Genomic DNA, 15,810 nt, shown 5'->3' on the forward strand with positions numbered 1-15,810 from the left:
ACTAAACCACCAACATGAATTCCTGAGGAAACCACGGGTGCTGGAATGGGGACAAAATGGCAAGCAAGAGCCAAACAGGGCTGGGCACTGCAGGAAAAATACAGGTTGGCAAGGAACTCTTTGTTCTTTTCTCTCTCCTCCATACTACCATTGGCAGACTGTGGCGGGTTCCAACCCACTGTGAGGCAGAAAATACCAGAACAGTAGGGTAAGTGTTTAAAAAAGGGATAGGTAGCCCTACCAGCCCTTCCTTGCTCCCTCATACTCCCATACTCCCTCATGAGGCTAAATGATACAAGGCTCAGTGATAACAAGCAAGGAAGACAAATTTTGGGGAAAAAAGCAGTGCCTAGAGCAGAGGTACAAAAGATTTCTCTGAAGTCGAGGTAGTAAGAGCTGACAGGGAAATAAAACAAGACCACTAAGGAAAGCAACACCTACTAAATACAATAAGCTAAAAACTGATCCCACATGGAGAATTAATAAACCAGATGGGACAGTAGAATATGCATTAAAAAAGTCCACACACAAAAATTAATAAAATAAAAATGATTAAGTATAAAGAAAAACATTTGAAAATACTGTCTAAAAGTACCATCATTGACATAAAGAATTCAACACATAGGTTAAAGAACAGTATATATAGAGCCAAAGAATGAATTCATGAGCTGGAAGATCAAGTTGAGGAGTCCTTTCAGGAGGCTTTAAGAAGGAGATGGCGGGGGGAAAAGAGAGCAAGGTGGAAAACACAGTGTCAATACCTCTATACCAGAGGTTTCATAAGGAGGGAAAAAAAATTAACCAGAAGGAACAAATAGGGGCACCTGGGTGGCTCAGTAGGTTAAGCCTCTGCTTTCGGCTCAGGTCATGATCTCAGGTCCTGGGATCGAGCCCCGCATTGGGCTCTCTGCTCAGCAGAGAGCCTGCTTCCTCCTCTGCCTGCCTCTCTGCCTACTTGTGATCTCTCTCTTTATATTAAATAAATACATAAAATCTTAAAAAAAAAGGAATAAATAATTTTAACAATGATTAAGATTCTTTCTGTGTTAAAGAAAACTGCAAGATTTCTCAAAGTATTATACTGATAGAAAAAAAGTACACATTTAAGATACATCATAGTAAAAATTAAGAATACTGAAGACAAAGTGAAAATTCTAAAAGCAGATCGCATAAAGGAACACAAATCTAAAGGTCTTTGCAGTTTTTGTTGTTGTTGTTGTTGTTTTTTTAAGATTTTATTTATTCATTTGACAGACAGAGATCACAAGTAGGCAGAGAGAGGCAGGCAGAGAGAGAGAGGAGGAAGCAAAGCAGGCTCCCCACGGAGCAGAGAGCCCGATGTGGGGCTCGATCCCAGGACACTGGGATCATGACCTGAGCCGAAGGCAGAGGCTTTAACCCACTGAGCCACCCAGGCGCCCTGTTGTTTTTTTTTTAAGATTTACATTATTTTTTTGAGAGAGAGGGAGCAAGCAGGGGGAGGGGCAGAGGGAGAGAGAGAATCCTCAGACTCCCTGCTGAGCTCAGAGCTCAACACAGGGCTCAATCCCCGGCCCCTGAGATGGCAGAAGCCAGAATCAAGAGTTGGTTGCTTAAATGAGGGAGCCACCCAGGTGCCCCAGGACTTTGCAGTTCTTAACTGCAACAAGGGTACAAGTGGAAAATGGAGAAATACCTTCAAAACTTTATAGTTCCAAAGTTCTTTTCCTTGAATTTTATATCTATCGAAGCTATCATTTACATGTGAGGAAATACTAAAGATGTTCTCATACTTTAAGACCTCATAAGGTTTACCATTTTAGGACTCTCTTGGTGAACATTCCTCAAGTATTCCTGGAAGAAGGAAAGTAAATCTAGAAGGACTATGAGATGTACAGGACATAAGGTTGGGAAAAAAAACCCAAAACTCAGTAAGGTTCACTGTTGTCTATAATAATATATTCAGTACTCTATACGCATTCTAAATAACCCAGAATTAAAATTCCAGACAATATGAACAAGGTGGGAGGGTGGTGGGGTGGGGAGGAAGAAGAAAAAGATGGCAGAGACAAGAGGAAGACGTGGCTCTGGAGGGAAAGAAAAAGATATTGATAAGCTCAGGATACTCAGAGAAAAATAAATTAAGGAAAAACCCAGAAGAATAATAATCAAATACATGTGTTCAAACTTACAGAAAGAAATTTGGCCATCTAAAAGAAGGGAAGAAAGGATAGGGAAAAGAATAAACTAAAAATACCAGGAAATAAGATTGCAAAAATAAGCTCTTGATACAACAGTAATTACAGGAAATAAAAATCGTTTCATTGGGGCACCTGGGGGGCTCAGTTGGCAGAGCATCTGCCTTTGGCTCAGGTCATCATCCCAGGGTCCTGGGATGGAGCCCTGCATTGGACTCCCTGCTCCCACGGGAGTCTGTTTCTCCCTCTCCCTCTCCCTCTGCCCCTCCCCCTGCTCATGCTTGTGCTTTCTCTAAAATAAATAAATAAAATCTTAAAAACAAACAAATAGTTTTAATAATCAAAAGACCCTCGTGGTTAAAAAAGAAAAAAGAATCAAGGCACCTGGGTGGCTCAGGTGGTTGAACGTCTGACTCTTGGTTTTGGCTCAGGTCATGATCTTGGGAGCCCTGGGACTGAGTCCTGCCTTAGGCTCTGCACTCAGTGGGGAGTCTGCTGGAGGATTCTTTCTTCTCCCACTTGCATGAGGGTTCTCTCTAAAATAAATAAATCTATCTAAAAAAAAAAGAAAAGAAAAGAAAAAAATCCCTTACTATACTGTCTACAAGGGATTCACTAGAAAAGGATACAGAAGGAATAAAAAGAAAGGGATGGAGAAGAATACCAGGCAAACATGCAGTGGGGAGAAAGTCTTTTGGCTTTTAATGCAATTTTGATAGAAAAAAAAAATAAGCAACCTGATAAAACATAATGATCATGAACATATATGCCTCTGACTACACAGCTTAAAAATAGAAGAAATAAAAACTGATGAAAGTACACAGAGAAATTGATCAATAAACAACACATCTTTTCAGAAACTGGAAGCTAAACAAAGATATAAAATACCAGAATAACACAATAAACTCAAATGAGTAAATACATATAGAAAAATTTTCATTCAACAGTGAATACAGTCTTTTCCAACATACACAGGACACTTAAAAAACAGTGTTTCAATGTAACTTCAATGAATTAGTAAACTCTTATCCAAATGCAGGCAAGAAGGAAGGAAGGAAGGAGGGAAGGGAGAAGGAATTAAGAAAAGGAAAGGAAAGGGAGAAAGAAATTCAGAAACATTTAAGTATGACTTGAAAAAAAAGTCTCTCATCTAACCCTAAGTCTAATCATATTTGATGGACTAGAAACAAAGAGACAAGCACTATAAAACAAACTTTGGCTACTTAAATTATGAACATTATGAAGGAAATTATGATATACTTAGAGATGAATGACAGAGCACCATGTATCAACAATTTAACAGAGTTAAATGATACTAAGAGAGAAACTGATAGCTTTAAGTACACTTACTGAAAAGCACAGAAGGATGGAAACAAATAAGGTAGTATTAAAAGAGAAGCAACAGAGTAAACCCAAAGATGGGAGGAAGGAAATAATAAAGGGCAGAAGAAAGAATAAAAATACAATGATTAAAAGCAAAAACTTATTCTTTGAAGAAAATCACTAATGCAGACAAACTTACCAATTTATTCCAGGAGTGTTTTAAAAAGAATACATTGAGATCAAATACGGCTTATCCCAAGACTACAAGGACAGTTAAATATAAGAGAAGCTAATATTGTAATTCACTACATTACTGGTCTAAAGGAAAAATATCACATGATTATCTTACAGACTCAAAAAAAGCATTTGGTAAAGTATAACATCTACATTTGATCTTTAAAAATCAGAAAAATGGGAACAGAGGAGAAACTCCTTACCTTGCTAGCTAAAACAAGGAGTAAGCCAGCTATCTAATGAAGAAGCTACAAAAGCATTCCCTTTAAAATCTAGTATAGACAAGGCTGCCACTATCAACACTTCTACTTGGGACTATAGTATGTAGTTGGTAAGACAGGAACAAAGAAAGAAAAGAAAATAGGATTGGAAGAAAAGTGACAAAACTGTTACTTCTTTGCAGATAATATAACCATCAATAGATAAATATTAGAATATAAGAATTCAGTATGTTGTTGAATATCAGATCAATCAGGAAAATTAATACTGAGATGTTCTGCTCAGTAAAAGCTACCTCTCTCCTTCCATTTGGGATACTATATTTTTGTGGGCGTCAATTCTCTAACTCTCTAACTCTTCATTCCTTTTTTTTTTTTTTAAGATTTTATTTATTTGACAGGGAGAGAGACAGTGAGAGAGGGAACACAAGCAAGGGAGTGAGGGGCGGGGGAAGCATGTCTCCTGCTGAGCAGGGAGCCTGATGTGGGGCTCAATCCCAGGACCCTGGGATCATAACCCCAGCCGAAGGCAGCTGCTTAAGTACTGAGCCACCCAGGCACTCTCTAACTCTCCATTCTTATTCAAGATCATTTTTCTTGGGGCGCCTGGGTGGCTCAGTGGGTTAAGCCTCCAGGGATCGAGCCCCACATTGGGCTCTCTGCTCAGCAGGGAGCCTGCTTCCTCCTCTCTCTGCCTGCCTCTCTGCCTACTTGTGATCTCTGTCAAATAAATAAATCAAATCTTTAAAAAAAAAAAAAAAGATCATTTTTCTTACTTCCACTTTCTATGGGTAAATGTTCCTGCAACTCAGTCTTTCCCCTTCAGCTCTTTACAGACTTTAAAAAATCTGATGCTCCTCTAATTTGTCTCCAGGCTTGCCATCACATCCAAGTTCCAGTTCTCTATTACCATCTGTCGCCAGTGTCCACTCAAATTCCTATTCATCATACCCACTACCCCCTCCTGAAATCAGAACCCCCGCTGCCAACTCCACATCGACTGGATTAGTGTCATCATCACCATTCTCAGTATCATCTAAGCATGAAATCTCTGGCCTGTATTTTTCCTTCCCTGAAGACAGAAAGCGTTCAATAAGCATTTGTTGAATTAAAGACCTGCCGGTGTCTTCTCTGTCACTCCATTCTTCCCATGTCAGGCTTAATCCAAAGCGCCACTCGCCTCTACTTATTAGCTTATGAGGTCACAACAGCAGCCTATTCTTCCCAGCTGGGGAGATTCCACTCAAGTAGGTCAGCGGCTGGCCTTTCCTGTAAAGTTTAACTCTAAAGCAGAAGTTTGCTATTACACTGTGTAAGCGGCCATACCCAATCCATTACTAAATGCATGTGGTTCTACTGCAATAAGACATTATTTACAGATACAGGTGGCAAGCCAAACTTGGCCCACGGGCCATAGTCTGCTGACCTACAAAGCGGACTATTAAGTTTTTCCAAACCTAAACTTTTCTTATCCCTGCTAATTCAATATAGAATCCAATTATCTGGGTAAAAGAAAATCTAATTCATTATTTTTTTTACATACAACCCTGATTACCAGCTAGAAATTAAGATTAATTACTTAGGTATGTTGCTCACTTTCAAGACCTTATTTTTCCTTTAAATTTATGAACCTTGGAAGAATAATTTACTGGAAATTACATCAGTAGTACTGTAAAGGCTTTGATCTAAGCAGGGCAAATCGGAAGAGTTGGCAGCCAAGTAATCTTTCTGTCTTTTATGGAAGAATATATCAAGAATGATAGAAGCTGCCAATAAAGTATTTTGATTCAATGAAGCGGATTAAGATGACATTGATGGGCTTCTGATTTCAATAAGCGGGAAAGGCCTAGAATTCTGCTAGCTATAGGAAAAAATAGCAACTTGTCCCCTCTAGACCTTGAGACGAAACTTGATTTTAAAAGAAGGTATGAAAAAAGCCAATACAAAGTGGTAGCTCAGATGCATCCTTTGTACTAGACCTACAGCAGTCATTTTTCCCCTTCATATTAAAATAGGATGTGGAAAAAAAAAAAGTATTTTAGCCTTTGCTAGGTCAGAGGTAGAGTCAAGCAAATTGTGTGCTTTCTGTTTGTCACAATAAACCTGTGTGAAGGCCAAAAAAAAAAAAAAAAAAAAAAAGGATATGGACTTCCCCAAGTTATCTACGTATGTAACCATCCATCAGCTGACATCTAATCTCTGCCCGGCACTCCTTTACAAACATTGAAAGAATCAGGATTTATGAAATGAACAATAATACCTGAAAAGGAATAAAGAATACATTTGTAACAATGGTTATGTACTTAGCTACTTGCCAAATAAGACTGTTAACGAACAACCAACTTAAAATCTTCTAATAGCTTCCCTCTACATGTTAAAATAAAACCCAGGGGCGCTTGGGTGGTGCAGTCAGTTGGACAGCCGACTCTTGGTTTCAGCTCGGGTCATGATATCCGGGTTGTGAGATCAAGCTCTGTACTTAGTATGGAGTCTGCTTGAGATTCTTTCTCCTTCTCCCTCTGCCCCTCACACTCATGCTCTCTAAAATAAATAAATAAATCTTTAAAATTAAAATAAAGTTCAAATTTCTCATCATGGTAGACAAAGTTGCACATGATCTGGCTCTGCGAATCTCACGGACATCCCTACTGACTGAACTCAGCACGCTGCAGACACAACGGCCTCTCAGCTCTTCTGAACATGGATTCATGAACTGGGACTGTGCCTGTGGGTCAGATGAGTGCTTCATACAGAGGAGACCCTCAATAAAGAAATAATTAATATTTGCTCAGTAAACGAGTGACCACTTCTGTTCTGTATCAGGCTATGGTAACTGCAAGTTGTGGAAAATCTCAGAATCTTGGATATGAACCTAAAGACAGCAGGGTCTTACAGAGGAACTTGCAATCCTAAATACTGGGATGTGAAAAGTTTAACTTTCATGAAGAGGGTCTACAGAATACAAAGCTTCAGTTAAGCAAGACAAGCTCTAGAGATCTGCTATTTAACACCGTACCTAGAGTCAATATAGTATAGTACAAAAATTATCAAAAGGATGGATCTCATGTTTAGCATTCTTACCCTAACATCAACAACAACAAAGGATACATGTAGAAACCAAAATTAGTAAGATTTAAAAACAACTGATGAAGAAAGACAATTATCATATGATCTCCCTGATATGAGGAAGTTGAGAGGCAAAGTGGGGGGTTTGGGGGGTAGGGAAGGAAAAAATGAAACAAGATGGGATCGGGAGGGAGAAAAACCATAAGAGACTCTTAATCTCACAAAACAAACTGAGGGTTGCCGGGGGAAGGGGGTAGTGGGGTAGGGTAGGGTTGGGTTATGGACACTGGGGAAGGTATGTGCTATGACGAGTGCTGTGAAGTGTGTAAACCTGGCGATTCACAGACCTGTATCCCTGGGGCTAATAATACATTATATGTTAATAAAAAATTGAAAACAAAAACAAAAACAAAAACAAAAAAAAAAAACAAAAAAAACAACTGATGATACTCTGGATACATTATGAATTTGGGTTAAATAACCAAAACCTGAGTGTTAAAAGAGAATTAGAATTACCTGGGGATGTGTGGTAAGCAAGGAGGATCCAGAAACATACGATACTTTCTCATAATGGGACTGGATAATCCAGTTGGAGCTTCCAAGGGCATAGCCCGAGCTTAGCGGAGTCACCTGGACTGCACCAAAAAGCTCCTAGAAAAGAGCCACAGTAAGAATGTGTGATGAGCTTTCAGCAGTGCAGTCACACCAGGTAACTAACTCTTTGCAGGGAAAAAACCCAGAAATATCCTTGTTCACTTAGATAAAGAAAATTTAAAGTAAAACAGAAAATATAAAGTAAAGCAAAAAACAAAACAAAACAATGCCACATAGGTAGACCCAGAAAGCAATCCTACAGTCTTGACTTGCCTCCTCTCTGAGTTTCAGCCTAGCCATATACACCAGGCACCCAGGCTTTACTCATCAAAAGAGAGAGACAACAGATTACCAGAAAGACCAAAGAGAGAAATACTTGGGTTTTTCTTTCTTTCTTTTTTTTTTTTTTAGGCTAGGCATTAATCTCTTGATCATTCTATACTGAGTGGCTCTGGGCACAAGTTAACAAAAATGGGAATCCTTAACTATCCGGTCAGAGTTCAAAAGTTTTACTTGCCAAACTGCTTCTTGATCTGTCTTATACTCTCTATTTCCTATTTCACTTGTCCAAAACCTATAAAGTTGCGGGACACCTGGGTGGCTCAGCCAGTTACGTGTCTGCCTTTGGCTCAGGTCATGATCCCAGGGTCCTGGGATCAAGTCCCACATCCGGCTCTCTGCTCAGCAGGGAGCCTGCTTCCTCCTCTCTCTCTACTGCCTCTCGGCCTACTTGGGATCTCTGTCTGTCAAATAAATAAATAAAATATTAAAAAAAACCCAAAAACCTATAAAGTTGCACCCACTGTTCTGAAGTGAATAGGGTGAGACGTCCTCCTCCCAAAGGGTAACAATACAAATTGAAAGCATTCATGTATCACTTAAAATCATTTAACACTCACAATTTTCTGAGAATATCCCACCAGCTGGATTTTGCTAAGGGCAGAGTTCACCTCTTGCATTGTATAGCATCTTCTCCAGGTTGATACTTCCACTGCGTCCTTGAGTGGAGAAGGCAACAGCCTGTAAATGCATCACAATGCCAACTTTTTATGTTATTGCGGATTCCTTTCAAGTAATCTGTCCATTTCATCTAAACTGTCCAACTTACTGGCATAGAATTGTGTATAGGATTCTTCTGTAATCATTTTTATTTCTGCAAGGTTGGTAGTACTGTCCCCCTCTCATTTCTGATTCTAGCAGTTTGAGTATTCTCTTTTTTTCTTTGTCAATCTAGCTAGAGGTTTGCTAGTTTTGTTGATCTTTAAAAAAAAAAACCACACACCAAAAAACTTTTCTCTATTCTTTTTATTTTTTTTATTCTGTTTATCCAGCATATAGCTAGATATTGTGTGTGTTTTATTTTTTAATCTAGTCTGGTCATCTCTGCCATTTGGACTATTTAATCTACTCACATTTCTTATTGATACAGCTGGATTATGTTTACCAATTTTTGTTTTCTCTATGTCTCATGTCTTTTTTGCTCCTTTGTTCCTCCTTTTCTACTTACCCTTTGATACTAAGTAAGTATTTTCTGATGCAGCCTTTTAATTTCCTTCATGGTTTTTCACTATATTTCTCTGAGTTATTTCCTTAGTGGTTGTTCTAGGGCTTATCATGTATGTCTTAACACAGAACATTTCTACATGACATTTCAAATTCTATTTTCTGTTCGTGAATGATAAATGAAATACACTTCATTCATGGGCCTGCAAAGCTATAGAAAAAGACTGAGTTAAACATAGTTGAGGCCTGGCATAAAGGAGGAGAATAAAACACAATTTATGACTTTTCAGATCAGCAGCAGGAATATCCCTTAAAACAAGCAAACAAAACTTTGTCATTAGAAAAACACTGTGTCATTTGTTCTAACAGAATTGGGAACAGACCTGGGTAAGTGAGATTCTCTGTTTAAACAGATCAAGGAACTTCTGGTCAACTGAAAAGTGTGCATTAGCTTTGCTCTCTCTCCTAAAATACCACTGTACATAGTAAAGAGCTTTACACACACACACACACACACACACACACACACACACACCCCTTCAAGACAAAGAGAATAAGAGGCAACAGCAATAGCATTTTAGAAAGTGGAAAGTAAAAAGACAACTGATTTAGCAGATACTGGAAAATTTAATTCATATTAATTTATACTGCAGAACCTATAAAAAGCTCAGCAATCTGAAACAATAGGCACGTGTGGAAGTGAGGTTGAAGGTGAGCCTAAAAACAAGAGGATCTGTTGAAAAAAAATACTGATAAGAAATAGAACCTTCCAGTTCTCTTCACCTAGTCCAGATAGCTTGGCGACTGCCTCTTCCCTTCCCACACATGTTGCTAGAGGTTGTTCTCTGGAGAAATTAAAAATGAAAGTCTAGACTAGGGGAAACCATCAATATCTAGAGGCAGCTTTGTTAATAGGCAAAAGTTTATATACCAAGAGTAACAATTTTCTTCTCATAAGGCTCTCAGAACACTATTAGTCAGGCTTATATCCTCCAGGGTAGCTGACTAGAAGAAACTTCTCTGAAGAATTTGATCGGCAGCAAAGAAAAAAATCAACTAAAAGATACTGACACTGGAGGTTTCATGGTAAAATGGCCCAGCCCGCTTACAGTATGGTAAAGTCTAGAATTCACCAAGTCCTAACTCATGGCACAGACTTTCTAATCAGTTTTTTACAGTCCAACTCCTAAACATGGCCAATAACCAAGGATCACCATATGCTTGAAGAAAGTCTCTAAAATGGTAAAGGCCAAAACAAATGAAGGGGGGAGGAGAGGAAGTAAATTAGGCTAGTAGCATAAAACTTTATTTATTTTTTAAAAAAGATTTGTTTATTTATTTATTTGAGAGAGAGAGAGAGAGATCACAAGTAGGCAGAGAGGCAGGCAGAGCGAGAGGAGAAAGCAGGCTCCCCGCTGAGCAGAGAGCCTATGTGGGGCTCGATCCCAGGACCCTGGGATCATGACCTGAGCTGAAGGCAGAGGCTTTAACCCACTGAGTCACCCAGGCGCCCATCATAAAACTTTTAAAGATACTATCATTACTATCCTTAGAGAGATGAATAAGATAGACTAAGAAATGAGAAGTGACTTCTATTAAAAAAAGAAGAGGAACATTAAAAGAATAAAAAAGCTCTTGGACATAAAAATATGACAGTATACAGACAATGAAAGCATACCAACAAAACCTACCAAAATTTCAAATAAGAACAAAAAAAAATACACAAGACACAAAAGAGCCACATAAAAGAAAAATGTTTTGCTTCAAAACAAGGTGACAGAACTTAATAAAGAGTTAGAAATTTAAAAAATTTTTTCAATAATGAAGACTAAATTAATAGAAATACAAGAGTGGATAAACACACAACAGGTAAGAAGAACACAGGAAGAAAAGATTAAATGCTAAAAAGAAATGAAGTGATAAAAAGACTTTGAAAGGAAGTAGCAAATAATGAAGACAGGCAAGGAAGAAGCAAAATACAGAGAAAAGGAGTCCCTAACAGAAATCCAAACAAGGGAAAAGAACAAATACTAAAAGCTCTAATTGCTAAAATATAAAAGAAGCTTGGAGTTAAATACTGAAGGGACACACTGCATACCTGAGAATACTGACCCAGAAGAAGTAACACCAGATATATTCTGGGAAAATATTTACACTTTAAATAAACTTTAGGGCAGCTAGGCAAAAAGAGTGAATGCCTTACAAGGGAAAAATACAATACCAGAGTTTCAACAGCAGTGCTATTTTACTCAAAGAAAATACAGTAAAATATTGAAGACATTCAAAGAAAAAAAAATGCAAGCTAAAGATTATACATTAACAAAATGGACTCTCAAGTTTACAGAGCACAGATAAACAATTATTAACCTGCAAGAACTCAGGGAATATTGTTTTCATGATCCCATCCTGCCGTATCTTGTGAAGAATGAGTTTCAGACAACCTAAATGACTATAGAAACATCAGTACATAAGCTGGTACTGAGTATTAAATATATAGTAATGTAGAAGTAGGACCAAATAAAGATTAAAAGAGAGAAGATAGTATGTAATGGCTGTAATATAATATATCTGATAATATAATATGAGCATAAAAAAAAAGGGAAGGAAAATACACATACTCTTTCCTCCAAATGATGACTTAGAAACAACAACGAATGCAGGAGTAATAACCATTGTTAGCAACCAGATCAGGAGCTGACAATTCCATTTCCCACTAAAAGAATACAGAGTTTTTTAGAGAAATGGGTGACTCCAGATGTAGGGCAAGGAATGTACAAGAGGAGTCCTAAACATCTTGCTAAAGTACATAGCAAGGAAACAACCAAAGGGTACAAAGGTCACAATAAAAGGACACAGTGGACAGCACAAAGAGGATCACGGTCCAAAGCTGGGATAAGCTGAGCTGCAAAAAAGACAGTGTTGCAATGGGTTGAAATCCATGATATATGTGTCAGAGTGGGCTGTAATTAGATTGGGGCACAGAGAGGGGCTTCTGAGTTAGTGGAAATATTTATTTTAGACCTGGGTAGCATTTATAAGGATGGCTGCTTTATAAAAAATTATTAGCTATGTATTATTTTTGGTTTTTTTTTGTTTATAATAAAAAGGTTAATTTAAAAAATAAAATTATGCCAAAATAAGAAATTATGACAGCAGAAGTGAAAAACTCATGGTTCAGTTGGGAGGTAAACAAAATTTTTCAGGCAAAAGAGCAAACATAAACAAAGAGAGGGAAGAGAGGGCAGGAAAACAGATCTGAGTTCCAGTACAGGTGGTTCAAAATCTAAGTAGTGAGAGTTCGGGAAAGAGGGAAACACAAAACATGACAGAGAAAATTTTAAAAACAAACAAACAAAATTTTGGTGTTTTTTTTTTTTTTTTGCCAAAACTGAAGTTCTTGTTTTTTCAGACTGGCGGCGGCGAGGGGGGGAGGGGGTGTCAGCAAACATGTTTTGTAAAAGCCACAGATATTTTAAGCTCTGTAGACCACAGTCTGTCACATCATTCAACTTAGCTGTGTAATGCCCCAGACAGTATGTATATGCCTGAGTGTGGCTCTGTGCCAATCAAACTTTACCTGTAACAACTGTGGCAGGCCAGATTTGGCCCATTAAACAGGGGCTTGGCCACAGCTGGAACCTCTGTTCTGGATGGTAAGGACCCACTAAGTACTCAGCACATGAGTGAAAACCGTCCTTCATTAAGACACATCATCACAAATTTAAGGAACAAGAAAATTCTTAAAGTTTCCACAAAGGAGTAAGTGGGATACATACCAAAGATAGAGACTCAGAACAGTACTGGACTTTTCAGTGGCATTTCCAGAAGCTAAAGAAAATTGTTACCACATCTAGATTTCTACCCACCGGAAGGTAAGGGTAGAACTAAGGCATTTTAGACAGGCAGGGGCTCAGAAAATTGACCTTCTGTGCATTCTTCCTCAGGATGTCCCCAGCAAAATGAAGGCATGAAGAAAGACCCAGGAAACAGAGCTTCCAACAGAAGAAAGAGCTGAAGATATCTTCAGGACAATGGTGAAGGAAATCCTAATCTGGGAGCCATGCAGCAAGTCCAAGAGCAGCTGGGATCAGACTGGGGAAAGACAGAAGGCTCTGGGAGAGGATTTCCAAGAAGATAAAATTGTTACAACACCCAGCGAGTTTGAACATACTAAGGAGAGACCTATACAAATGGCAGAGAGGTTGGAGATATATCAGTAAGAAGTATGTAGGAAACTAAGCAAATAAGCAAACAAGAGCCCTATTAACTCAAGTGAAAACAAAAAGTCGTGCAAGAAAGAAAAAATAATCCTAACAATGTTATGTGGCCGGTGAGTTTAGCTAACCCAGCATATAGATCACATTGTTCCAATACTCTTCACCTTTGTTTCTCCAGCAACAAAATACTAGTAATTCTTCCTTTTACCTTCTGCATAAACAGACACAAGATTTTATTTCACTTACCTATCCTATGTACACCGGATTGCTTTAGGTCTTATGATATTTATTCAATAAATATTTAGCCCTGACTATGGCCATAGCATCAAAGTCCTAGAAGAGATATTAACAGGAACAACAGAAAGGCCTCTGCTCATAAGGAGCTTAAGTCCAGAAAATTTCTACAATGGTACAAGGCAATAAAGAGATGTCAAAAGCCATGAGTCATCCCTGTCTGCAGACTTGCCTTTCCTCACCAAAGGGTCTAAATGATACATTAAAAATGCAAATCTACACACACACACACACACACACACACACACACACAAACACACGCAGACCCACCCCTCCTCTCCTTCACTTTAATGGCTTTCCATTAAATTCAGGATAAAATCCAAAGCTCTTAGCATGACTTTATAAGGCCCTTCTTTATCTGGGTCCTGTCTCAGTCTTTGTTCTATAAACTGAGCTATAAACAGCTCTCTCAATGCCAGGCTCCCTCAAGCCTGTAACCCACCACACTGTCGTCTTCTGATTTCGCGTGGACAACACTTACTCCTTTAAAATCTAGACCATTTGTCACTTTTTCTCAGGTGTTGTGACAGCGGTCAAGGCCAGGTGCACATCTCACCTGCTCTTTGGGAACATGGCCTGACTGTGTATCAGAGACAGGGAAGTGGCACAGAAGGCCCCTCTGGACGGCTCCCAGTGGGGGGGTGCTGCCACCGCTTCTCTTCTCCTTCCACATTCCTGCTGACTCTCTGCCAACCCCTCAGAGGAAGGAGAGGTTTCTCTCCCAGGCACAGGATGGAAAAAAACAGGATTTACAGACTTGTCTGCGTATAAATTCCAGTGTTACCTCTTCACCTCTGAGCCTCTGTTTACTCATTTGTGAAATAGGGAGAGCAGCACCTTTCTTTCAGAGTTGTTCTGTGAGGGTTAAATGACATAATGTATGGGAGTCTCTGACACAGAACAGATGCTGAACACAGATGGTCTCCAATTGCCCCCTACCCGCAGATGCAGCCACCACAGCTCAGGAGTATATGCGGTTTCCCACAATACCATGGCAAATAAACTTCAGCCTGGGGTGAATTAGTTCAATGAGCAGCAATGACTCTGAACTTGAGTGGCCCAAGCACTGCTCTACATGGTCTCAAGGAAAAATCTAAGTTACTCTCCTGCTTTAGCTCCTCCTTTAAATTCCTCAGGATCAGGGAGCACCAGGGCTTAGGCCCCCTAGAGCTGACCTTCATTAAAAATAAAGACTTATTTTGACTTGGGTAGGAGCAGAAAGGTTTCTTAACTTTATGCCAGAGCAGGAAGGCTATTATGGGAGTGGCCTGAGAGGGTGGGGTGGATGATAAATATTGTCTGCAGCCCAACAGCATCTTTCCACCTAGGTGAATTTGCTTTACACTGCTCTGAGCTTTGCCAGGCTGCTGCAACTGAGTCACCTCCGTTAGAGGGTGGGCAAAAAGTCATACACAAGGCTAGATTAGACCCTTTCTTCCTTCCTTCTTCCTACTTTCCTCCCTCCCTTTCTTAAGTTCTTTATTTAAATTCAATTTAGTTAACATATATTGTATTGTGTTTCAGGGGTAGAATTTAGTGATTCATCGGTTGCATATAACACCCAGTTTCATTATATCAAGTGCCCTCCTTAATGTCCATCACCCGATTACCCCTTCCCCCCACCCACCTCCCCTCCAGCAGCCCTGTTTCTTAGAGTTCAGCATCTCTTATGGTTTGTTTCTTTCCCTAGTTTCATCTTATTTTATTTTTCCTTCCCTTCCCCTATGTTCAACTGTTTTGTTTCTTAAATTCCATATATGAGTGAAATCACAAGGTATTTGCAATTCTCTGACTTATTTCACTTAGTATAATACTCTCTGGTTCCATCCATGTTGTTGAAAAGGGCAAGATTTTATTCTTTTTGATGGCTGAGTATTATTCCATTCTATATATTAGACCCTCTTTCTTTACTATGCATCTCCTTTTCCCATCCCTTGACAATCAGCACTGCCATTCTGCAAACAACATCTGGGCTTTATTTCTTCCCTTGATGTCCCTTCCCAGCATACTCTCCCCCCTTCCCACCTAGGACAAGGTCCTACAAAAATTAAGCAGATTAAAATCTGGAGTAGTCTTTCTCCAAATGAGGCATTTGGCTAGTGTTTCCACTCTCTGTTAAGAGATTAAACAGTCATATATTCAACCTCCAGATTAAGCCAGCAAATGCTCTGAGCCCTCGGTAAG

General features: G+C 39.1%; 1 protein-coding gene across 4 annotated transcripts in view; it reads right to left on the bottom strand.

Moving 5' to 3' along the window:
* Positions 1 to 15,810, bottom strand: part of INTS9 (integrator complex subunit 9) — a 105,425-nt gene that overhangs the window by 29,757 nt on the left and 59,858 nt on the right. For all 4 annotated transcript variants that reach the window (XM_032855707.1, XM_032855709.1, XM_032855710.1 and 1 more), the window contains 2 exons: positions 8,512 to 8,632; positions 7,535 to 7,669 (listed from right to left, as the gene is read on the bottom strand). In XM_032855707.1, coding sequence (XP_032711598.1) covers positions 7,535 to 7,669; positions 8,512 to 8,632 — 256 coding nt within the window. The remainder of the gene's footprint in view (positions 1 to 7,534; positions 7,670 to 8,511; positions 8,633 to 15,810) is intronic.

This window comes from Lontra canadensis, unplaced genomic scaffold, assembly GCF_010015895.1.
Source record: "Lontra canadensis isolate GAN:19392208 unplaced genomic scaffold, GSC_riverotter_1.0 scaffold10, whole genome shotgun sequence".
Taxonomy (NCBI): domain Eukaryota; kingdom Metazoa; phylum Chordata; class Mammalia; order Carnivora; family Mustelidae; genus Lontra; species Lontra canadensis.